Genomic DNA, 25,238 nt, shown 5'->3' with positions numbered 1-25,238 from the left:
ATTATACGAGGCAAGGTTCCACCACACAATGCCCCATTGACTAGAGCACCCAGAGACGCCTGGCAAGAGTGTCCACAAAGACTAGCAACCCCAAGTTTCCAGTGCATGTCACCCAATGCAAGAAGGGGCTGCAAACAGGTCACATTGTTCTCTTCGTAAGCAGATTTTTTATTTGTTGCTGACTCCACTGTTCCATTCACCCCATCATGTGTAATCCTCTAAGCCCAGTGGCAAAAACAGCAATAGTGTGGAAATAGTACTCTGTGTTCTTTAATAGCTGGCCCCTGCAAAGGTAAGCTCACGTACTCTGCCAGCTCCTCTCAGGAACTAGCGAGGCGCAGTCTGTGAGCCACAGGTCAGAATCTGAGGTCCCATCACAGCCAACCTGTTAATTCAGTGCAGGTAACAGCACTGAATTGTGACAGCTCTGGCCATGTGACCGCAGTGACACGGGCAGGCACCGCTGCGGCAACTCAGTAATCCTACACCCCGCCATCCGAAAAGCAGGGCACTGATTACCGCTTTACCCGCAGCCTGGGGGCCCGGAGGCCGCATCGACCACCCCTCGCACCGCACTCTGCTCAGCCTGCCCTTGCCCTAACGGCACGGCGCTGCCGCCTCGGCAGCAGGAGACGGTCCTACGAGGAAGGCAGCAGCCGGGCAAGGCAAGGCAAGGCAAGGCAAGGCAAGGCAAGGCAAGGCAAGGCAAGGCAAGGCAAGGCAGCTCCTCTGCGGCACAGGGGTACGGCGGCTGCTCCCACAATGGGCACTGTCCCACAGCCCGCGCTGAGCAAACCCTACCAGCCCCAGCCGCAAAGGCTGCTGGGAAGAGAGGGGGCGGTGGGCGAGAAAACCCACCACGCCGCTAAGGGGTGACGTCACGACGCCGCCTGCCCCACCCGTCTCGTTACCATGGTCACCGCCCGCCGCGTCCCCGGCCGGGAGGGCGCGGTGAGATCTCGCGAGATGTGTGCGGGGGGGCGGGGCGGGGCGGGCCGGAAGGAGGCGCGGGTTTGAAGGCAGCGGCGGGAGGGGCAGTGTGCTGGGCTGTGGCGCGGCGCAGGTGAGCGGTTGCCGTCTTGCTCTCCGTGGCCTCGGCGTGTCTCGCGCGGGTCCTCAAGGCCGCTTCCGCGGTGTGAAGCGCGGGCGCCTCTGAGGCCTCGGGAGGGGAAAGCGTTTGCTGTCCCACTGGCTGCTGGGGCAGCAGGTGCCATCAGGTGTGTGGCTGCGGGGCTTTCCCTGCCCGCCCCCAGGGCAGCGCCACCCTCCTCCAGCCCGGCGCGGCTGCTCCCCGGTGGCCGTTCCCCAGAGCCGCCCCCTCCGCAGGGGTGGGGGCTGCCTTGGGGGCGATCGCTGCCTCCCCACCCCTCCCCGCGCCTGCGCTGCGGCCGTGCCCAGCTCGGCCCGCCGCTTTCAAACAGCCCGCGGGAGGCCTCTCGCTTCTGGCCGGCGCGGCAGGCGGGGTGACCCTCCTGCCGCCCTTCCCGGCCGGCCCGCGGAACTTCGCGATGAGGCCGGCCAGGCGCCCGGGGAGCCCCGCTGGTGCTGGGCAGCACCACTTTCCTCCTGGCACGAGCGAGTGCTGCTGGAGGCTTTGCTGGCACAGCCACGGACGCGGTAAAGGCGTCGGTCTTAAAAAAACGGGTGAAGCAACGCGACTTCAGCGACGGAATAATCGAACTGTTAATATCTTAAACGTAAAGGTTTAAATAAATTAACTGCTGCACTAGTTAAAGTTTATAGTTTCCTGGGATAAGGACTGAGTTTTGATTTCAATAATACATTCACTTGCTAGGTGTTACTCGTTTGTGATTTCAAGTGCTTCTTTTTGTGCGTCTTCAGCAAAGTACTTGCCCGTTTTTCTTGTCTTTTACCTGTGAATCAAATACTGATAAAGGCATTTAAAAACAAAAAAACAAATCCAGAGGAAGATCAAGGTTTAGTTAAGCTGTACCAGATTACTAAGTAGTTTAATTGCTGAGATGATGTCAGTAATTTGGATTCTGTTCTTAGTATTTAGCTCTAGTCCATAAAATCATATACACTTTATTAAAAAAACCCAAACATGTTCTTTGTTTCAGGTGAGGAATCGAACCTGAAGTCATAGTGTCCTAGTTCTTTAATCACTTTGGGTTTTGTGTTGGCTTAAAAAAAAAAAAAGCTGTAAAAGTGAATATCAAATAGATCAATTAAAATATCAAATTACTGTATGTTACCAAGTGGGCAGGCAAACAAAATCTTGAGGAAGGATGTTTGGGATTTCAGCTGGCTATCACTCCAATGGGAATGCATCTTGAAATGCAAGATGCAATGCAAGACTTTTAAATCAGAAGCATAGACTTCAAAATGAAAATTGAATCTTCAGTCTTGACTCCAAATCCACTGACTGAAAGACTTGCTTCTTAAACCTTAATTGTACCATCACCAAGGCTTTGCATAAACTGCTTAGACATTTAGTTCTTGGCAGATTCAGTTACAAGTTTTTTCAAGACTATTTGTTATAATAAACCTAGGAGATTTTAACATCTACTCTTGGAGAATGTTTATTAGATAGCTCTTTGAGGAAGTCTGAGTGCAGTTTCTTTCTCTTCAGTCTCCGTTGCTTACACAGCATGCTTTTAAAAGAAATTGTCTTCTGGATGTGACCGATTCATGGCCGACATTGGCAAAATGTTGTTGTAGTCCCATGTTACTGTGTGTTTTACAACACCTGTTGGTGTCTTGAGGGAATAATAAACATCTAACACTGTTAAAACTGTAAGATCATGTAATGGTGTTTTTCTTAACAGGAATCTTGGAGCCTGTGAAACCCTGAAAGTCGAGTGGAATAAAGAGGTGATTTTCAAGTCTTTAATTTGCATTCAATCCAACAAAAAGAGAAACTGGTAGAAAATGTCACATGGGAAAGTTCTGCAACCTGTTTTGAAAATGAAGGTGGACGAACTCTTTTTGTGCTGGTTGAGTCAGCCTGCAACTCAGCTGGCATTAAAGGACTGCTTGAGAAGAATTAAGGATGAGGAGAAAGTGGAGATTGCTGGTGGAAATCCAGGAAATGGGAAAAATGAGAGGTTCTCCAATAAGAATTTCAATTCCAAGCAATGCATATTAGAAGATACCAAATTACCTTTGTGTCTCAGTCCTCCTCAACAGCTTTCCTCTACTCTTCCATTGGCGACTCCAGTCAGCCAAAGGAACCCTTCTCATATTAGAACACGTCGATCCTCAGGAAACAGAGCAGTAAGTTTTTGTTTATTACTTATTAGACTTATTTTTTTACATGGAAATGAATTTTTTGTTTGTGGGTTTGGCAAATTATGCAAATTTTGCAAAATTATGGAGTGAAACAGCAGCACTAAACACAAAATATGAATGTTTGTGTTCCACTAGCAGTAATGGCTAGGTGGCCTGAGCTCTGGAAGACTGTCTTGGCTCTGTGCAGCTCTGTTGCTTTTTCTAAACCACATGTCCCTGAAACAAAATGAGAAAGGAATTGTTTTCTGTTTCTGATAATTTTTCTGTCAAGAGCAATATTGCCCTTCAGAACTATGGAGTAGGAGGCATCTTAGAAATTCCAGTTCCCATACAGCTGATTAGATTTGGTATTAACTACTGTGGTTTTGAGCTACAATTTCAAGCATCATGCAATACTGCTCTGTGCAGCAGCTAATTTGTGTGTTATGTTTATTTTAGTGTGTATAGCACAGTTAAGGAAAACAAGTAATTCTTGCTTTCTGATGTATTGCCTCTCCTATGCAATAAGGTTAGTGTCTGTATTCTTGCATTTTTTTTACGAGTATGAACAAACTGCAACTGGTGGATAAGCTAGAAATAGCCTTAAAATAAAGTAGTTTTCAATAATATCCTTGTGTTCCCTGAACGGTGCCCATTGTGGAGGAGAACCCATATTTAGAGTTGAAGAATGAAAGAGAAATAATTGTAAAAGCCAAAACTTAGATGGGTTGGATAGCCATCACTAACCATATGTGAAATACATTTCTTACTTTATATAAGAAGAAAAAATCTGTTAGATATCTGAAGAAGTCTGTTAGATGTGGTATTTTACAAGGGCTATTTAGTAAACTAAGTAGATCACAGTTGCTGGATGCAACTTATGTTTAACTTACTTTTGCCAAAGGTAGCCCAGATCAGGTTTTGGTGCTTCAGGTACCAGACTTTCAATAATAGGCCCTTTCCCTGTTAAATGCAATCTAATTGTGCATAAATAAAAGTCCCTGTGTTTGTTTGCAGTGTTATTTTTATAACATACTGTCTTGACTGCAAATAATCTTTTGTCCAATGATACCAGGCACTATTGTTAGTACAAGACTCAAATTTGGCTCCACTGATTCTGCATATTAACATAGTAATTGTTTTGGTACTGCATGGTACACTCAATGCTTCCTTTCTAAGGAGAACTTGATTTATAATACACAATGTCCTTTTTGCAAGAATGACGCCCCTGCCCCCAACCTGGGATTATTTTTTTTAATCTTGCAGTTCAGTTCAATCTAATTTTAGTAAAAATAAAACTGGATAGAAAATAATGTGATGACTGATAAAAGAAAACATTACATACATGACCTGCCTTATCAATGGAGTTGAGACACACAGTTTCTGCTGTAGAACTATGAATTCATGTAATTTAATAATTATTAAGTGGCAAGTTGTAAGTGGTCATCACTTCCAATCACTCTGTATGCTTTTGTGTCTAACTCAATACCCTGACCAGGCCTTCTGGTGTCCCAGGGAAGCATTCTCAGGATGCTAAAGGTAAAGAGATTACAGCTGAGAATGTTTAGGAGTATCAGTTACTTGTCAATACACACCAGTAATAGATTGTAACTAGTTACCTTTCAACCCACAGGAGTAACCATGTGACTGCTGCTTTGCACTAAAGCATTTAATCTGAAGTGTTGTCCTGTTTTCATAAATGCTAACTTTCAAATCTAGCTTGACAACTTTAGTCCCCACTTCTTAAATATGCTTCACTTTTAGTCTAGAGTTTGTCTAGATTGAGTTTATAATAATGACTTGAACTTTATTTATGACTGGGCAGACACTGGGGATGACAGTTGATTTACTTGCTTGTTTCTTTGTGTTGACATCATTACGTTTCCTGTTCTAGTGACATAAGAAAGTTAGCAGATGCTTGGTTTGTTCTTATATCAGGTAAAAGCAAGCAAAGGGAGAACTTCCATTAAAAGCCACTGTTACTTGATCACTTAACTTGTATACTGTAACTTTTCTTCCTATGTCTTGGTTGATTGTTTTAAGTAGATCCCGTGAAGAAGAATGTGAAGAGATTAATGAAGAGCAACATTCTTTTACTTAATTGGAATTGTTTGTATAGTGCTGAGAGAGAACCTACATGATTAGGCCATTGGTTGTTTTGTTGAGTTTTTTTTAAGGCATTGGGCAGAGGGAAGTTTCCAACAATAAGAAATTTACTTCTGGCTTTATTCTTCATCATAACTGACTGAAGCTTCATCCAAAAGTTTACTAATCTTTAAGCGGTACAAATTACACTTGGAACAGACATCAACTCTTAAAATATCACAAAGAGTTGTGTAATTGCATGTTCTGCCATGACAATGTATTTTCTTGTAGGAAGCAAAATAGACTCCTTTTCCTTCTTGGACATCCATAAACTGCTCACTGCAGTGTCAAAAATAATGCATGTGGTTTTGTGCACTTAATCATGGTTCACAAATCAGGCCTTAATGGTTTTCTCGCCCTCATTTGAGTTTAAGTTTGAGGTCCTCATATCTATAAATGGAAGAAAATACTTCAGATATTCTTTTTTAAAAATAAAGCTTGTACTATGGGTCCAGTAATACAGACTTAAATTCTGAATAGCAGTCCTAGAAAATGGTGAAAGTTAATATGCTTAACTCTGCATCCCTGAGGGTGATATTAGGAAAGGGCTTTTATATCCAGCCATAAAGAGCTGAAGATTTCTTTCCTTTAGGACTATATAAGTCAACTCAGGCATTTTACTAAACTTTCTCTTGCTGTATACAGGAATGTTCATAATGCAGTGTACAAGCAGCAAACTCATTTTGACTGGATATGTTTTCAATATCATTGAGCTGAATCACTACATTTAATTATGGGTAAGATTTCTGTACACCTTTTGTTTCTGAAATTGTTCCTGCAACTTTTTTGAAGGACACTAAATAATAAAGCTGATAACAGAAAACTTCCAACCTCAGATTATTACCAAGTAGTAAGTATGAATGTGTAGGAAATCACATTTTTGTGCTACAGGTTTCTCTACTTGTTAGAAAAACATATTTTACAGAATGAGAAATATTCTTGGAAGACCAATATTGATACCTTTAACACCTTGAGCAAAACAATTTGGTATTCTAATGGCAACTGTTACACGGCATTAAAAGTACTGTAGCTGACGGCTCTTGTGTTCAAGGAGACTTTTTTCTTTTTTTCACTATTTGGCTTGTAATTGAAGTTTAAGGGTTATGCTTTTATCCAAAATTCAGAAGTTGACACATATTTTTGCTGAAACACAAATGTCTTGTTAGAGGAGATTTTGCAAGCTTTCAATACAGTTGAAGCCCTCCACTGCTTAGCAAGTCCAAAGGACTTTCTCCGGTAATGAAAGAACCTACGTGGCCTTTATGTTAAAGGGGAGCAAACAACTTAGGCACTTCAAATAGGAGTTTGTTCATCTGAACAAGATACTTAAAGATAGGTTGTGGAGGGGGGGAAAAAACCCCTCAAACACTAATTCAGAAGAAACTGCTGGCTTAATCCACATGCACATTTTGAAATCTGGACAGAAATATACCATGAAAATTCATCTTACATTGTGTTTGGTGCAAGTGAAAACAGTGTTTGTTTAGGGTTGTTTTTTTCCCTTTAGGGAAGGGAATTTCCTTAACTTTCATGTTGTCATTCACGGTGAGGTCAATGTGTGATTGCATCCACTGTACAAACACTGTAATTGCAAAGTTCTGGTTTTCTTTGTTGTGTGACATGAACTGCCTGCTACCACTTAGTATTCTGCAAGTAGGCTTGTGATTTGTATATACTAAATATATTAAATCAGAGACATAGAAAAATACAGACATTTAGGCCTGGAATATTTTGTGTATATTGTTATAAAGAAAGGAAATTCTAGAGCTGTAATTTTCAGACTTGAAGAATAGCTGTTAAAGCTTTCTTCTAACCCTTATCACTATTGTACATGGATTTAGCAGTGTTTCTGGCACTCTAGATTATCTTAAACATATGGAGTATAAGCAATTGTACTCTGTTCATAATGTCAAAAATGCCAGGCCTCAAGGCCTAAAAGGTGCCACAGGCAAGATGTTTAATCCTAACCAGCTGGTGTGCAAGGCATCTGGGGAAACAATTCGCAGAATTCCCTATGGGCATTTTGGGGAGTGGTGGTGCAGAGAGAATGTAATATGATCTGAAGTACTTCAGAGTTATTTTCTGTTTCTCTGCAGGGTCAACCTTTGATAGAAAGGTACTTCTTTCATTGTTTCCGTACATCTTTTATGTGATAAGCATACTGTTCCTGCCTGTTATCTCATATTTCTGTATTTAATTGTTTTAATACTTTACTATATTGCTACATAGCTTTTTTTTTCATCTCTAACGTTCTTAAATATTTACCAGTTAATTGATTCAAATGGAGTAGTCCTACTAGAACCCATTTTAGTTAGTCTCTCTTTCAAGACAAAACCTTTTAACATTAACAGAAGTTTGAGCATCGTAACACTTAACAGTTGCTTTTTGGATCAAATGAGTTCTTCTGAGAACTTGAATTAAAGGACAGCTACCTTATACCTGCACCTTTTAGACCAGTTAGTGGTAGACTATCTGTGTTCTGCAGGTGTGCTGTAAGCTTTTGGGATACTACCTTCTACTAGCAAGGAGAGAAACAATGTTCATAAAACATCAGAAAAGTATGAGGAGTGACAGTGTTTGAACCCTGCCAGTTTTTAACTTAAATAGTTATTAAGCTTGGATGTTGGTGTTGACACTTCAAGTGTATAGTCTCATTACCTGCATCTGAATTGGTACCTAGTATACCTTAATACTGGAAGCAATGTTAACTACCCAGTCTGCGTTATGTAAATGGTATTAGCATTGCACTGCACAGCAGATTACACTGTGGAAGACTTGAGTCCGGTCTAGCACACATGCTCCGTAACTGCATTATGCAAGGCTAGCATGAATAGTGCCATGTCCCATCACTAAATGGGGAGGATGGTAGACTTGGCTCCCAACTAAAGCCCGTGACTTAAAGGCAGACTGTAAATAACCTGATATCAAACTGATGTACTTTTATGACGATAACAGATGTCGGCACTAACGTGTTCACAATAAAGCTCCTTCTGTAGTGCCAACAAAGGAAGGTCAGCCAGAAGTTGATTTTTAAGGTCTCGAAGAGTGCAGCTCTAGGTGTTCCTAGAAAATCATTATTAGTTTTAAGTGTGGTGAAATAATAGTAGTCAGCATAAGCAGCACTTATTCTGAACATTGCTGTACTGAATAGCTTGAAATAGAAGAATCATTGTTCTGATTGGAGAACTAGCTGTTCATTTCATTTATAAATGAGAAACTGAAAGTTATTCATTGCTGTAGCTTTTTGGTAGTGCTCTGGATTCGAACTGAGTCTTGTACCCTGGGGTATAAATGTTACACTTTTCTTAGCAGTAGCCTTAGTTCTGTTTATACATTGTTGATTGTTAGAAGAAATAGTGATCTTTTGTCCTCTTTTAAAGTGACAGCTGCACTTGAAAGAGAAGATAATTCTGTGCTACTGGAAACAAATAAATATTTCTTATACACTGTCCATCCAGTCTTAAGGGGTTTTGACTTTTCTAGTGCTGAAAAGTTGAATTCAGAATTCTATGTAGCTTTCTTCAGACTTAAAATTCACCTGGATCCTGACAAAGGCCAAATTCAAATATTTGGATGAAATATATTGATCACAGGTGCTCTCTCTTGTGTGAGTAACCATCATTTTAAAAGCTGACACAAAAAAAGTTCATTTGTGTATAAGACATTGGCTTACTTCCAGTTGCTTCTCTGCCTCATCTTTCAGTACATTTTAAGCTTAGTTTTAGCTTTACATCAGTCATTTAAATAGTTCATTCCTTTAACAGGTGGTCAGTCTGGGAGGAAATTAGATATTGCAGTAGAAGAGAGATTTTGTGTTGGTTGTTTTTTTTTCTTCAGTGGTGCTTTAGAACTTGTCTTTATATTTGTGAGAACCTCTCCATATGTCCTATGCTTTTTCTGTCACCAAGAAATAAGCTCAAGGCCAAAAGGATGAATAGGCTCACCTCAGTACCACTGATGCAGTTTGAGTAAAATAGTTACTCAGTGACATCAAGCAATGTTAAAAGGAAAAAAATCTACAAAATACCCATGGTAATATCACATGGATGAGTATTGCATATTTAGAGGCTTTGCAGAGCAATTGTCTCAAAATTCAAAGGAAGTTAGACAAGTAGTTGCATTGATTTGAGAAGGTACCAGTTAAGTGCTCCTTTTATTTTCTGTAACAAATGGTTACTAAACTTAGTGTTCTAACTGTGGTATAATATGTAAGTAACTCCTTTGTGTTGGGTTGGATTAGTATGGTGGTCTTCAAGTTAACCAGATGGTACTAATGTTTTGGTAGATAAGATTAGCTGATATTTTGTGACCAAGAGATACAACTTGAAATGAGTCTATGGAAGGATAACCAGTGTTCAAGAGATGTTTTTAAAAGTATATTCTGGTATTTGATGTTAGATGTGTCCCTTTTGCATAGCCATTACTATTCTATATAAAAAAGAGGTAGAAACTATCAAACCGTTCAGGTACTGTCCCTTGACCCATAGGTGCTTGCAGGGATAATGAGCACTTTGGGCTGTTGGCATGTGTTTGAGTAAGATTGTGTAAACAGCGTAATTTAACTTCACATGCAACTAGACTTACATATTTGTTCTATGCAGATCTTAGTAGAAACTTTGGCTGATTTCAGGCAACAAGTGAGATGAGTTGAAAGGCTACAAAGAAACTTTCACATGATTTGTAGGAATCTCTGCAAGGAGGATGGAGAGAAAGACCTTATGAAGTGGTGGTGAGGGAAACATTGCAAAATATCTATAAAACAAAATTGTAAATGTATCCATAACAAACAAGGTTTTGTTAGACTTTTTTGATATCATTTTGACAAAACAAGGCTTGTAGAGTATTTTAAATGGCTTGCCTTGATCCGCTTTCAGAATTCAGCAGAATTTCTAAACAGTTTTATTCCTTTAGAAGCTAGATGTGTATTGCTAAACAGCTAATATTTTAGATTTCATCAATTCTTCCACTAAGTATGATCATCACTGATATGTTGTAAGTAATCTTCTTCCTTATGACATACTTCATTGACTAGAAAATAAAGCAAACTCTTTGAAATCATGTTAAGAACACTTAATGGGTTAGGTTATACTTACTTCTATCTACTAATAGTCTTCAAGAATAGTCATTGTTTACAGCAAACACAAGTCTTCTTTTGTAACCTAAGATTTTAAACAAAAGTTCACCAGTTTTGTTATCTTACTTGCTGTTAACAAAGTAAAGAATCCTGAAATTATGACTACTTGCTTATTAAGTAACATATTTCAGCTTAGTATTTTTTACAAATCATTTAGACTTCACATTGAGACTTACAGGGATAGAGAATGGAAGCAATTGCTATTCAAGAGTACTGTTGCTATTCTGGCAATGCATTTCTGGTGTAATACCTCTGTAGGTTGTCTTATTACTTGTCTTCATTCTTCATGTGTGATGGTTACCCCTTTAGTCATTATATCAGAAGCTAAAGTTCAATTCATTACTAATGACCAGCTTCTTTGCTCTGCCTTCTTTCTTAGATTTGTCCATTACCATTGTACCCTGTTTGGAAGTTTAGAGATGCACAACCTTTCAGTTAGCTCTGTAGAAACCGGTATAGTTTCTGTTGCCTCTCCACTTCTTGTGTCAGCAAAGACCGATACATGATCAACACAGTGTTAGCTCAAGAGTACTTTCTAGAAATTCTACCAGAAATAACACTGTTGGTTGGTAAAGTATACTGACTTGTTGAATAATATCTGTATCTTAAACTTCCCAATTTGATGAGTTTACTTTAAAATCTTTAGGGGAGGGAAGTGTCAAGCAAAAGCATAAGCAAGAAGCTATCCTGCAGCTGTCACTGACTCAAAATGATTGTCTTGTGATTTCAGGGACTAAATTACATGTGTTAGCCTATGATGCTGGAATTAAAGTAGTGGTGTTACTTCCATAAACCAATCATGCTAGTTTTGGAAGTGATAAAATTCCAAGATATAAATGTGGTTTTGAAAGGATTAACTGAAAAAAAAATCAGTTCATGTCAAAATGAAGTACTGAACAGCTGGTGTAATGTTTACATAAGTTGCTGGACAGTTATAAGACATTGTCATTCCTGTTCTTTTTACCAAATTACTCTGACTTCTGAATTAAGGTGACAGGAGGTAAATAGTAGCAATTTAGAAGTGACTAAATATCAAAAATGGCTTGTGTGACTTCAAAAAAGTTGCATAATGCAAAACATTAGACTCCATTGCAAAAGCTGTTGTCTGTTGTGAGAAATCTCAGTAAGATCCCAAATCAGCTTTAACTAATTCATTTTAAACTGTTTTGCTATTCAGAGGCATACCCTGGTATATTTACATATGTGTATGTTGTGGATTGTAGCTTCTTCCGTGGCTTACTAGAACAAGTGACTTTAATTTGTATAATCCATACTATGTGTTTTGCTTATTTCTTTTTCTGTTTAATATCCAACCCAGAAGCATCAATTTGAGTGTGCCTGGTTTTTATGATTTGGTAAATAAGGTAGTCTGAAGATTGTGAATAGTAAGTAGGCACCATCTGTATGACACCATTCCAACAACTTGTTTCCATTAAAAGCCTTTTTATGCTATACACAAAAGAGGAAAACATCAGTTTACATTTTACTAAGATGGCAGAGAACATGGGAATTGTTCTGAAAGGAATATAAGCCATCCATGAACTGTCAGGCTTTGGTTTTATAGTATCTAGTGTTGACACATGCTGACCTTAGTCTGTCAGATGCAGTTAGCAATCTAAAAAGGTCCATGCTATCTATGTCTTTGGAGTCCAGGCAGTATAATCTTAGCAAGGTGACACGTATCTTATCTTGCTTATCTGATAGCAGCCTATGGTGTGGTGTACATACATGGCATTCTTTTGGTAATGTGCAGAGAATCTGATCAGCCTATCCTTCCTGGGCTGCCAACATGACTATATATCTCTCATCAAATTGTTGTCTTCATTCACTGTCTGGCCCTCTAAAAATTCTGGATTCTCCCAGCAACTGTGGAAGGAACCTCCCAGGCATCTACCTTCTAATCCAAGAGTACTGGAAAAGGTAATCATTAGAGAAGCCATACATATGCAAGACTTGCAATTTTTTTTGTTGTCTGTGTGTTCTATGAGCTAGGCATTGCATCCTCCAAAAAAAATTGCATCTAAACCTAGATTCATGTGAATTCAAGGCCAAAGGATCAGCTTCTCCCTGTGAAGGTAGATTTTTTTTTTTAGCTACATAGTGACAACATCTAGCAGTTTGTGGGTGTAACATAGCATAATCAAAACACTGTCACTGACTTTAAAGCAATCACTTTAGGTAGCTGGTTCTGGGCATAACAACTCGATTCTGTGATCTAGACATTTTAAACTTTTTTCCTTGGGTTTTATCAGTGTATTGCTGAAAATGAGTGGCTCATCCAAAGGAGAGTTAGGGATGGATAGTAATATTTTGTTCTCTTGAGCTCACAGGTGCATCATACCACATAAAGCAGATAGGAATGGGAAGTTACTAGCAAAAAGCAAGTTAGGTAAGTGTCTGAAGAACTGGGAAAACTATTTAGAATCCCATTAAATCCCATTCCTTATTCATCAGTATAGGGATAGAAAAGTTTCAACCTTGTGCATCTTTAATTCAGGATGGAGTCAGGCATTTGAGAAACACAAGTCAAAATCAATATTTACTAATTCAGTATTGAAAAATACGATGTTCCCCCCACATGCTTGAATGGGTCACCTTATCAATAAATGTTAATATTCTTGATTGCTTAGGCAGTTATATGTATAAAGAGCACATTTTTTTGCTACCTCCTATTTATCTTTGTGATTTTTTTCCACTCTCTAGACATTTCATGTTTTACAGCACCTGCTCCGCTAAAATTCAATACGTAGCGTAGTTTACTGACCTTGTGGCCTCCTGAGAAGGGAATGTTTTGTTTATTGCTCATAATAATGTAAAATAACACTCCTGGAAACCTTTAGCCTATTGTTCTGAAGAGATTTTCCCCTGCAAGGTCATCTTTGGAGAATCAGGAGGGAGTTTTAGAATTCTTTCCAAAGAGAAACTTTATCGTTCTTCATTTATTTATACAGTGTCAACACTGGACATTACTAGATACCTGTTAAGCAGAAAAGTACTACAGGTGCTACCACACCTGCCTAAGTTGTATTTTCTCACTTTATTGGTCATAAAATCAAATCTGACTGAGATAGACATACCTTCTACCCTTTCCCTTCAGTTTTTATTCAGTGCCCTAAGAACTGTTGTTACAACAGTGATCCCCAGGCTACCACTGTCTGCTGATCTGCAGACTAACGTAAATAATGCACCTACTCAAGGAGCATGTTGTTGACTGAAGTGCAGTGTCACCATGAGGCAATGTGTTTTGCAGAAATTGGGTTAGGTTTGTTAAAAGTTCAGTCTGACTGTGGAGCTTTAATCTAAGGACTTAGAAACCAGTTAGTTATCAAATGCCTAATATTTGTGGAAATAATTGGGCAAATCTAGTTCTGGCATATTTTGGTAAATCAAAGGCCAGATATGGACTAACTGGTCTAGAAATAACTCCTGATAATATTAAACAATGGTGGTATTTTAATCACAATCTTCTGTGAAGACTGGGACAGGGAGGGAGAAGTATCTGATATATCAGGGGAATTTGCATTTCTTGCTTGTTTTGTCAGTCTAGCAAAAAAATGCTGCTTTCATTTCTTTGTCTTCTATGTCTTTCCTTCCTCATAGTAGCTGTGTTTTACTTAAAATCATTAGCTGTTTGGCTTCTTTAATACATTCTTGAACTAGTTGCCTTTTTTTTTTATATTGAGAAAGATGCTGCCTTGCATTAGTTATCTTCTTAACTGCTCTGTTCCACCCCTCACTAGGCCTTTACATTGTTGTGGAGATATGGCAGTTCTCTTTCCACAGTTAACCCAAAAGCCACTAGAATTTCTGCAGCATTGCAGGCTGAGAGATTCCATTAAGTTGCTCAGTGTTGCCATTGGGCTTTACACCATCTCCAAAGGCTTTCTGCCATCTTAGTTCACGTGTTACTGGGTTGAAGATTGGACCACAGCAACTAAAGTTTTTCTATGGATGGATTTTCAAAGACTTGAAGTCAGTTCCTCATAGTCTCATAAGCCTTTAAATACACCAAGAAATTGCATTTTTATTGGCAATTGCTTAAGGCCTTTTGAGGTAATCATAGAATGGTAGGGGTTGAAGGGGACCTCTAGAGATCTAGTCCAACCCACCCAACAAAGCAGTCCCACTTAGATCAGGTCACACAGGAACATGTCCAAGTGAGTCTTAAAGACCTCCAAGGAAGATAGCTCCACAACCTCCCTGGGCAGCCTGTGCCACTGCTCTGTCACCCTCACAGTAAAATAATTTCTTCTTATGTTTAAATGGAACTCTTTTGTGTTCCAGCTTCATCCCATTACCCCTTGTCCTGTCACTAGATAAATAGAACAAAGGGATGTCCCAACCTCCTGACATCCACCATTTATATACTTATTAATGAGATCCCCCCCTCAGTCTCCTCCAGACTAAACAGCCCCAGTTCCCGCAGTCTTTCCTCATATGAAAGATGTTCCATTCCCCTGATCATCTTGGTGGCCTTGCACTGGACTCTCTCCAGAAGTTCCCTATCCCTGTTGAGCTTGGGAGCCTAGAACTGGACACAGGACTCCAAATGAGGCCTCCCCAGGGCTGAGTAGAGGGGGAGGCAGAACCTCCCTTGACCTGCTGGCCACACTCTTCTTGATGCATCCCAGGATGCCGTTGGCCTTCTTGTCCATGAGGACACATTGCTGGCTTAATGTTCAGTTTATTATCAACCAAGACTCCCAGGTCTCTCTCTGCAGAACTGCTCTCCAGCAGGCCAATCCCCAGCCTGTACTGGTGCATGGGGTTGTTCCTTCCCAGAAGCAGGACTCAGCACTTGTCCTTGTTGAACCTCATGAGATTCTTTTCTGCCCAGTTCTCAAGCTGGTCAAGATCCTACTGAATGGCAGCACAGCCTGCTGGGAAATCAGCCAGTCCTGCCAACTTTGATGTTATCAGCCAACTTGCTGAGAGTACATTCTGTTTCCTAATCTAGGTCATTGATGAAGATGTTGAACAAGACTGGCCCCAGAACTGATCTCTGGGGAACCCCACTGGCCTCTAACTTGATGCTGTGCCATTGATCTCCACTCTCTGGGTTCTGTCATTCAGCCAGCTCTCGATTCACCTTGCCGTCCACTCACCCAAACCACACTTCCTGGACTTTCTGATGAGTATGTTCTGGAAGACAGTGTCAAAATTCCTCAGATTTCTATTTCTTACACTTTACCCAAAATGTTCATGATTGTTCTCTTTGACTTACTTGAATACTTTTGTGTGAAAGCCACAGAAATATTACATTGTTATTGTGTATATTGTGTATTGTGTATTCAGATCTCTGTTGAAGTGACAAACTCTTCAGCTACAATCCCTTGGTTCAAATCCATTCATAGTGTGTATCTGTAGCTTTGGAAGGAAACTCTGAGCATACCTCTTCCACTCTGTTTAGCTAATAATAAGCTTCCAGGATACTTGAACAGTTTCATGGCTGGCATCCAGCCCTTCACCCAGGAAAGGATTTTGTATTGGCTTTCACTGGAGAGAATTCAGGTTTAGAATAAATGTAACACTATACTCAAACACTCCCTAGTTCAGTCTGGATGGATGCTTGCTTTCCCTTTTCTGTGTGGATAATTCATGATTGAAAAGGTTAAGACAGATCTTAGGCTGTTCCTGACCACATTGCTTTACAAATGCTAAGTCTCCTTAAATATGGCAATACAAAGCCCTTTTCCATTCAGATGGTGAAAAAGTGATTAATAGCTGCCAGAGTACTTACCTCTCACAATCTGTTGTAGCTGAATGCTCAGTTGTATGTGTATTTTTCATATATTGCAACCTGTGGAATTTTGACAACTATACTGCATACAGGTATGTAAATAACCACTAGGTTTGAAACCAAACTAGTGACAGTAGTGCTAAAACAATATTAGGCTAACAATAGGATTGATTTAACATCTGCCTCAGGTAGTGAAATCGTGTTATTATAACCAAATACAAAATATTCAAAATACTGGACTTGTTGATTAAGTGATGGTAGACTCTGAGCTCTATTTGCAAAAAGGAGGGAAATCTGCAACTGTTTTTCCCAAATGGAGTCCAGAACACTGATTTCTTACTGAGGCTTCTTCAGCAGATACAGGTGAATTGGACTTCCAGTCTTTTAGGTTGTGTCTCCATGTGGCAGTTGGTCATTTTAATGATATACTACAGCCACCTCCATCACAACTAGGAACACAGTAGTGAATGGGAGAGTGTCACTTGGTGAAAAGAGTTGCAAATAGAAAGCAATTTAGGTGAGAAGATACCTTGCCTTACTTGAAGGCAGGCCTATTTTGCCTAACCTGAAATGCAATCGGCCTTGCAATACAACCTTTCTGACCTTTCCCAAACATCTTGGTCTGGAATGGGTTTCTGTTGCCAGATTAGGATTCTTCTCCTACTCTTAACACCTCAGTCCTTCATCTCAAGTTCCAGGCATGTTGCTGTTGTGTGCTGCCCTCCCAGCTCCCTGCGGGCTTCCCTGTGGCCCTTGAGTTATTGCAGGTTATTTGATTTGATCTTCCTAAAAGACAGTGAGTGACAGCCAGTTTTGCTTAATGCAGTTTCATAGTCTGGTCATGCCAACCAGGACATGTCTGACACTTGCCTCATCAACTCCTTTCTAGTTCTTCAACTTCCAAAAGAAATATCTTCCTAAGGGGTTGCTGTGAAGAAGCGGTGAAGGGAAAACTGCATACTAAATTAAAAACAAAAAAAACCCAGGCTTTTTGTCATAACTTTTTTTAAACATTATTTGATTAAACTAAAAAGGATCCAATTAAGTCAAAACATGTCTTCCTAAACTTTTTAATAGTTTCTTAATCTTATGAGGGTATTTACTGTGGCCTTTTACTCTATTGTTGCGTGACAGAATGGTTATGAATGGATGAATAGGACTAAAGATCGTAGATAACACAGTGTGGGGGTAAAATAATGCCATCTAGTTAGAAAAATCTTGAACTTAGTGGTGAAAGAGTTGTTTAGTGTTTCTTAGGCTGTGTATGTCTTTGTATTCAAGCAAGTGGCCTTATTTAAAGCATGAGGGATTAAAATAGAGTAGGACTGGCCAGATCTTGCCTTTTTATTCTGTTAGTAACTAAATGTGTGCATGATAGGGTACAGATAATAAATGAGAAACATGCTAATATTTTAGAGAATTTGGGGGTATTAAGAGTTGCTGTACCCATAGCTGTAATGGTAATACTTGAAAAAAACGGACAAAACAGAAACACTTAGTAAAGATATACCCATTTAAATGTTAAAAGTTCACCAGTTATCTATTATTGTGCCTAAACTGTACAAGAGAAAGGACAGAAGGTCACTTTAATTTCCAGAAAAACTTATCATATTTCTGTTTCTGTGAAGAATATTGCTGTGGATTAAAATGTGGCCTCAACATCCCCCCCCCCAAAAAAAAAACCAAAAACAAAACCCCACACCAAAACCAAAAATGTATTTGAGATTCAATAAACTGAAAATAGAGTTGTAGCCGACTCTAACTTTAGTGCTGCTGAAATGTGACAGGTATGCAGTCTTAGTATGTGGACGTTAATGTTTATACAACACCTATTTAAGAAAAAAAAGCATCCTGTCACCTTTTTCCAGATTTTGTTACATCACTGATGTTTCTAATGTAGCATGATTTATAGCAGCATTTTATTGTGGTAACACTTGGTTCATTTCTGCTCTGCTTTCTGCTTTAGCATTTGAGTCATTAGTTTCTTGTGATACTTAGAATCCTTAGAACTTAGATCTAGATGAATGCCGCTCTGAAAGTCTGTCTGCAGCTTTTTTTTGTCACTGCCTTCTTTTTCCTGGTGTAATAAGGTTCCTGCTAAAGGACTGAAGAGTTTAAAAGTGATTTTAATTGCTATGTAATAAGCCTTATCCTTCAGTGAGGTATTTCGTTGAAGCTAGACAGTGAGTGTTTTGTGACAGCAGGAAGGCTGAGGGGGATGGGAGGAGGAGGAGGCTACAAAATGACCACGGCTGGCCCCTCCACATTCCTGTAAGGCTTGCTTTTTTAAAATTGGAAGCTGCTTTTATAGATGCTCCTCCAAACAGGTTTGTTTTTTTCCATACTGTCCCATTTAGACTTTGGAATGCGTGTATGAAAGGCCAGGCCCCCAAAGTGACTTCCCAATCTGTTTTTGCGATTCTAGCCCAGTTCCCTTTAATGTATGGAGCAGGCGAAGTTGAGCTGACTCTTATAATCACAGAACTCAGGCGCAGCTGCTGCTTTAAGTGGCACTGTGTGATAATACAACAGCTCTGCTATTTACTGGGACTCAAGTGCCTGGACTGGCACACGGAGACATTATATGAAATCCGAAAGCATGAGGATAAAGGAGATTTCTTTGCGGCAAGATCCTGATCTAAGGAAGGAGTTGGCATTGCTAGCTCGAGGATGTGACTTTGTTTTACCTTCTAGATTCAAGAAGAGACTGAAAGCTTTTCAGCAGGTCCAGGTTTGTCTTTCTGTTCTTATACACTTAAGTTACTGTTATCAGTTGTACCTTCACAACCATGCAAACTGCAGGAAATACATGGAAGTTCTTCCTAAACTGGCAGGGTTTCTGTAGCCTCTTCCATATATGATTTTCTTCTGCGTTTTAGAAGACTGCAACTAGTTTTCTGCAAACAAAAAATGAGGAGAGTTTACTGAAGCATGAAGTACAGTGTCTGCACAGAGGCATATGCACTGCAAAGTTGGTGTGCTTAATGCTGTTAGACTTTTAAAGTCTGTTTTCCTTAATTGGCATCATCATCATCTGCATGGATTTCCCCAGAGGTTGTAATTTACCTTTTACTGAAGCTGGGCATATAAAATACACTGAGATAAGCTGTAACTTTACAGACTCAAAACATAATATGTTAAAAGGGATTTTCATACTTACACGATGATCCTGAATTCCTTTAAATCATGTTTCTTTTGGACTTTGGATGAGATCAGTTGTTGCTGCTCAGTTCACACATGTGCCTCTGCTATTTTGCAGCAGCAAGTTAAATCCACCATTTTCAAGTGAGCTCATAATTGAGAATAGAAGCATTTGAAATGTAATTAGAATGAAAACTAATTGAAGAGTATATTTTAAAAGATAATTACCTTTTGGGAGGGGGAACAAGTGTACAACTGTTTTATTGGAGAGACTGAAATTTGGTATTTCCTTGAACACACTTTAAGGCTTTTGGTGGTATGTGAAAGCATTTACTTTGTCCTGACCTCACCCTCACTTTTAATTCATGTACTAAAGGTATATCTGTGGTGGTATTTTACTTTTTTATTCTTCTTTAATTAAGAAAAGTTCTGCAGTTGAATAAAAATTACATTATCTTGGTACTTTTGGCTTTTAAAATCATTCTAAATATAGCTTGCTACTTAATTTTGAATTTGGTACACTAGTGTCCCTTTCAGGTGACCTTCAAGAGAGGGCCATAGAACCCTATGACCCTAAAAATGTCAGCCTTCTGTGTTTTATGTTATTTCAAATTAATTTCAGCTGAATTCTATAAGCAATGTATATTTTTTATGCAAAGCAGAATGCAAGTGCTGACCCTGCTGTTTTATGCCATTCAGCATGAACTTGTGAATGAAAGGATTTTACAACTTGTATTTTTGTGCTGAACTGGAGACAGAGAAGGAAATTTGTTGACTAGAGAGAGGAGAAGAAAATACTGTCTTTATTACCCAAAAGTAAGGATATCAGTTAATATTTAGGTACCTCAGAGCATGAGACAAGTTTAGTCTCGTCATGGCATCCTGTTGTAAACAAACACACATATTAGCTTGTGTGGTGCCCCTTAACTTGATCTGTCTTTAATCAATGATAGCTGGATCACTTGCACTTTGTAAGGGCTTTTTTACATTGAGCTAGAAAACCTCTCAATGTAGTATGATAATGCATACCTACAAGCAACTAAGTACTTAAGAAAACATCTTGTTTAATCTGTAGGGTTTTTTCTCTTCTAGCATTCTGCCAGCTTACAACTTACAAAGCAGTTGATGAACCGACGATTTTCATTTTTAACCAGACTTGCACTTCTTGGGTAAATGGCAACTGTAGAATAATGTCTGTGAAACCTCTTAATCATATTACAGGTACAATTCTGCAGGCAAAACAAGCTTAATAGGAGTATAAAACTAAAATCTGATGTCTGTCTTTGCTCAATAGGATACAAAGTATTTTATCCAAGGTTCTTTTTTTAAATGACACTTTACTTCAACTCCATGATTTTAAGGAGATCTTTTTTAAAAGTAACTGAAACCAAAATATGAGTCCTGATAACTATTGATACAGAAGATGATGGACATTCTTTACCTGACACTTCATATTAATGTTCATTTCAACTTCTCCTTATGGGTTAGGTGCATTTCAAAGAATAACTGTTCATCACCTACATAGTAATTGAATAAATCTCATGTTGAAATTAAAGACCAATTAGAACTTTTATAGAATTAACTTTTTTCTCATTTCAGTTGCTAGTTTCATTGCCATTGGATTTCACAACTGCCTATACCACGTTGGCTTTCAGACAGAGAATAGTTCACAAATACAATGCTAAAATTAGAATGCTAAAATCAAGCAGAAATGGAAGCCAATCTGTTTTTCTGTTCTTCTCCTAAACTCTTGATAATCTTTTGTATCCATGCAGTTTCTACGACTTAAGTGTCAGATTCTCCTGAGGATATTTAGTGCTATTAAAGCTAGCCTTTTAAAATAAATGAGTAATGATGATGGACGGTAAGAATTGCAGCGCAAGATCAGCTCTGAGATGGGTTAGAGTGCCTGGGGTTTCCACAGGTTCTAGGAATTCCAAACCAGTGGCTTCTTACATAGAGCCATGTAAGTCATCTGTGTAGGTAATCCCCTGCATTTTGGAAGGGGCAGTCATTGGAGTGTAGCAAATCAAGTTTCGTTAAAATCTTTAAATAGACAACCAGTAGTGAGGTGGGTGGCTCTGGAAAGTGGTAGAACAGGCTGTTTTTCAGAAGTTGTATTTATTAATGAGAATAGATAAAACTGAGCAAAATAGGGTTTCCTGGAAAGATCACTTTCTCAAAAGGAAGATAAAACAATGAAAAGCTGCTGAAATGTTCTCTCTTGCTTTGGGAAACTGAATTTTTGAATAGATAACTGCATAAAGCTCAGCAGAACTTCAGTCCATCTTCTCATGACATTTGGTTGTAAGACCATTCTTTGGTGACTTAACAGCTATAGAATATAGTGAACTGGAAATGCAGCACTTGAAGAGGCACTATGTCCACTTTCTCATCAATTTCTCTAAAACTTTGGAGGGAGAAGAAAAAATTGCCATGTCAAATGTACTGGCAACTTAAAGATATAAACTGAAAGGCTTATTACCTGTTGATAGCAGAGCGGAGTGTTTTAGCCAACAGCTGGTGACATCCCTACCTGTCAGAGTTGGAATATTAGCAACATCCTTACCCAGGCTGTGTGAGGAAACTATTTCTGAAGTCAGAAACAAAAATGATAACAGAATGGAATATATTTGTGTACAGTGACATACTTATACCCATGTAACTCAGTGTTAGCTAAACTAGGAAAATGGGTATTTTCTGCTACTTAGAGGCCACGTGTTGTAAAACAGTTGAATTCTAACTGTAAAAGTAGACTTTCTTAAATATAGTGTGCTCAACGTGATCCAAAATCTTTAGTTCTCTGAATGTCAGTGCCAAAACTAAGTGCTTGGTGTATTTTCTGATACCTGATCTGCATCATGCTTTTTATCCGTTGTTACTACTTGATAATTCCTGTGGTTGCATATGTTACCTCAGTGTGGAAATGGAGAACTACTAGTTCTTGACCACCTGTTAATGATACTAAATGCTGCTTACACATGCTATTTATGTCAGCTGTATGAGAAATATTTCTTCAACTTCTGCAATGCCTCACAAGATTGGCTTTCCTCGTGAGTGAAGTAAGTTTAGGCATTAGTGCCTCTTGATCACTTTCACACTCCTCTGTTACCAAAATGCTTCACAAATGCTTGTGGTGTGTTCAAGACAGCAACAAGTACAGAGCGTGTAGGTGCCAGTGTGTACTGGGCTGGTGTATGGCTGTGCTGTAGTGCTCTGATTATTCCAATTGGGAAGACAATCTTCCCGTTTGTGAAGTTAAATAGATCTTAAACTTGTTAAGTGAGGCAGTTGAGTTAAAGCTATAGTCACAAAAGTAGGTTGTGTAACAATGAGAGGTCTCTGGCAGGCCATCTTTCTTAGCAACAATTTTCAAATTTAATATCACTTTAAGACCTCTTTCCGATTTAACATCACTTGGAGACCTTTTAACACCACAGAGCGAAGGCTTGATATGCAGTTTTTACATAAGAGTTTTACCTGGGCACACAAATGCTTCTTTTAAAGAAAAAAATCCAAGTGTCTGGGGTATGTGAGGAAGTGGAGACCTCATTCTGACCATAGCCAGTAGTTACACTTGATGCTAGTTTGCTGATACAATGCAATTGTTCTGGAGCAGATGCCAACATTTAAAATGGAATAAAAATATCTAAGCTGCCTGCTGAGACTGGCTGGTTAAGACGAGGTTTTCCATAAATGGTCTCTTGCTAATGGATTGCTAGGCCTTAAATTCTAGCCTCTTAAAAGAAGCTGTAAGTGAACTGGTAGTTTTTTTTACCATTTCTGAAATGGAGACTCCTGCTTTGAGTTTCAAATGTATTGGCTGCTGTGGTAGCAGTTTCTTTACCGGGTTATGGCTGATAATAAATTTATGCGATGTGCACTGCTTCTGTAGAAAAGTTGATATGGTGCAAGTTTGTTACAGCTTACTTTACTAACATGCATGATTTAAGAGTCTAGATGTCAGTTCCCTCTGCAGCTAAGTTTTTTTACCTATCAGTGTAGACACTGTAGAGTTTTTATTTATTTATCTTTCCTTTGAAATAACAGTTTCACTAGCCATTTCTCCATTTTGACATACTTCCCGTACCTTTGTAATTATTAATACTACTGATAGTGGATCTTCCGTGACTGTTGACAGTAGTACTTTGTATGCCAGAAATCCTGAAAGAGTTTGGCACATCTTTTGTATAAAATATCCTTCAGCTTTTTCAGGATCAGAAGGATATGAGATTTAGGTTTTTTGCAATTTTCAATTGCCCAAATCAGAATTAGTTGGGGCATTGCCAGATGAGAAGTTCACAGAATATTTGCTCCAACTGTTGACTCTGCAGCTCAGTATTAAGGCTGAGTTTTTTGTTTCTTGAGTGGATTTTTTCTGAGCTCAATTGCATTGAGTGATTGAAACTTGTTCTGCTGTAAACAGGGAAGGACGAGAACTATTGCAGAGTTCAAGAATTAAGTAGATGTCTGTTGTAGCCCTATTTGTTACGTTTGGTATTGAACTGATGGCCTGTGCTAACAAGGGCTGTTTTCTGTAGACAAATGTTAAAATTGCCTTAGGTGTGACTGACAGTTCTTCCTCAATAAAATTATGCTTAGGCAGTCATAACTCCTTTGCAGGTAGTGACTCCCAGTGTAGTCTGCTGGCTGTGTACAATCAAAACGATCGTGCTTACCAGCTTGTCTCCTGGGAACAGCTGACGTAACAGAATATACTGGTAAAGAACAGGAGTACTGATTTAACCCACAATATTTTCTGAGAAAGCTGCAACTATATGAAAAATGGAGATTAGTGACTGGGATACTTAATTCGTAGAGTGAAGGCTGTGTGACAACAACTCACAACCAGTGGCTAACACTTTTGCACTGCTTCTGTCTTGCAACAAAATGTAGAAGAAATTGGCTTTCATGGGGTAGATTTTCCTGAATAATCTTGGTTTTTGTTTCTATTTTAGAATCTGTACCTTTTTCCTTTTGTAAAGTAGCAGGGCAAGTGGAGGAAACAAAGTATTTTCACTAGTCAGCCACAGCAAACTGTTAGAGGATCCTGGATCTAAAGACTTTGAGAAGTTTTGTCAGCATATAAAGCAAGTTACTGATAGGCATGCATGTAAAATGCAAAGGTCTCTTGTGCTTATGGCTTTGAAGGACATTTAGCTACCCCTTCCTTTTCCAGTCCTATCCTCACACCAAGGCATTTCTGAATAAATCATTAAGCTCTAACTGAGCAGCAACGGGAACTTTTTTTGATGTTGAAACTCTGTATGACTACAAGAAAGCTCTAAACATTAGCAGCCATGTTTGGAGGTGTTTCTACAGCAATAATGTATTTGTGATAGCATTCTCCGGTTCACAGCAGCACTGGGTGATTTGTTTGTCAGCTATACCAAACTACAGATAGGAAACTTGTGGTATTTGCAAAATTTGGGTTGTAGAACTTGGGTAGGCTATCTGGTAGTGCACCATATATATATATATATATATATATATATATATATATATATATATATTACTGCAAGTGAGGAGATTGGAAAGTGCATGCTGTAATGGTTAGGTATCATGCAGAAAAGTAATGCTAATTTATCTCTGATGAAGAGTTCAGTCTTGAGTAAAAATCAGGTTTTCACCATTTGCAAGTTTTTCAGTGCTTGATTGTTTACTGGGTCCTACTTTTGTATGTGTGCATGTAATAGGACTTGTCTCCAGTGACTATTTATGCATGCTATTTGTTGAATGTGTTTTTACATTCAAGCAGGATAGTGTGTATGGAATGCATTTTATGGTTTTGGGTGGATGCTTTTCCTGGATGCCACTACCTACCATCTCCTCCTACATGAGAATTAA

At 39.1% G+C, this 25,238-nt stretch overlaps 1 protein-coding gene across 1 annotated transcript in view; it reads left to right on the top strand.

The window, feature by feature from the left end:
- Positions 1-1,017: 1,017 nt before the first annotated feature.
- The window catches only part of PPP2R3B (protein phosphatase 2 regulatory subunit B''beta), a 58,364-nt gene continuing 34,143 nt past the window's right edge, over positions 1,018-25,238 (top strand). Inside the window, exons 1-2 of the mRNA XM_061988519.1 lie at positions 1,018-1,063; positions 2,790-3,237. Coding sequence (XP_061844503.1) covers positions 2,893-3,237 — 345 coding nt within the window. The 5' untranslated portion in view covers positions 1,018-1,063; positions 2,790-2,892. The remainder of the gene's footprint in view (positions 1,064-2,789; positions 3,238-25,238) is intronic.

The sequence above is a fragment of the Colius striatus genome, chromosome 1 (assembly GCF_028858725.1).
Source record: "Colius striatus isolate bColStr4 chromosome 1, bColStr4.1.hap1, whole genome shotgun sequence".
In the NCBI taxonomy this organism is placed as follows: Eukaryota; Metazoa; Chordata; class Aves; order Coliiformes; family Coliidae; genus Colius; species Colius striatus.
The sequence above is the reverse complement of the archived record's forward strand: the minus strand, read 5'-3'. Positions and strand labels throughout refer to the sequence as shown.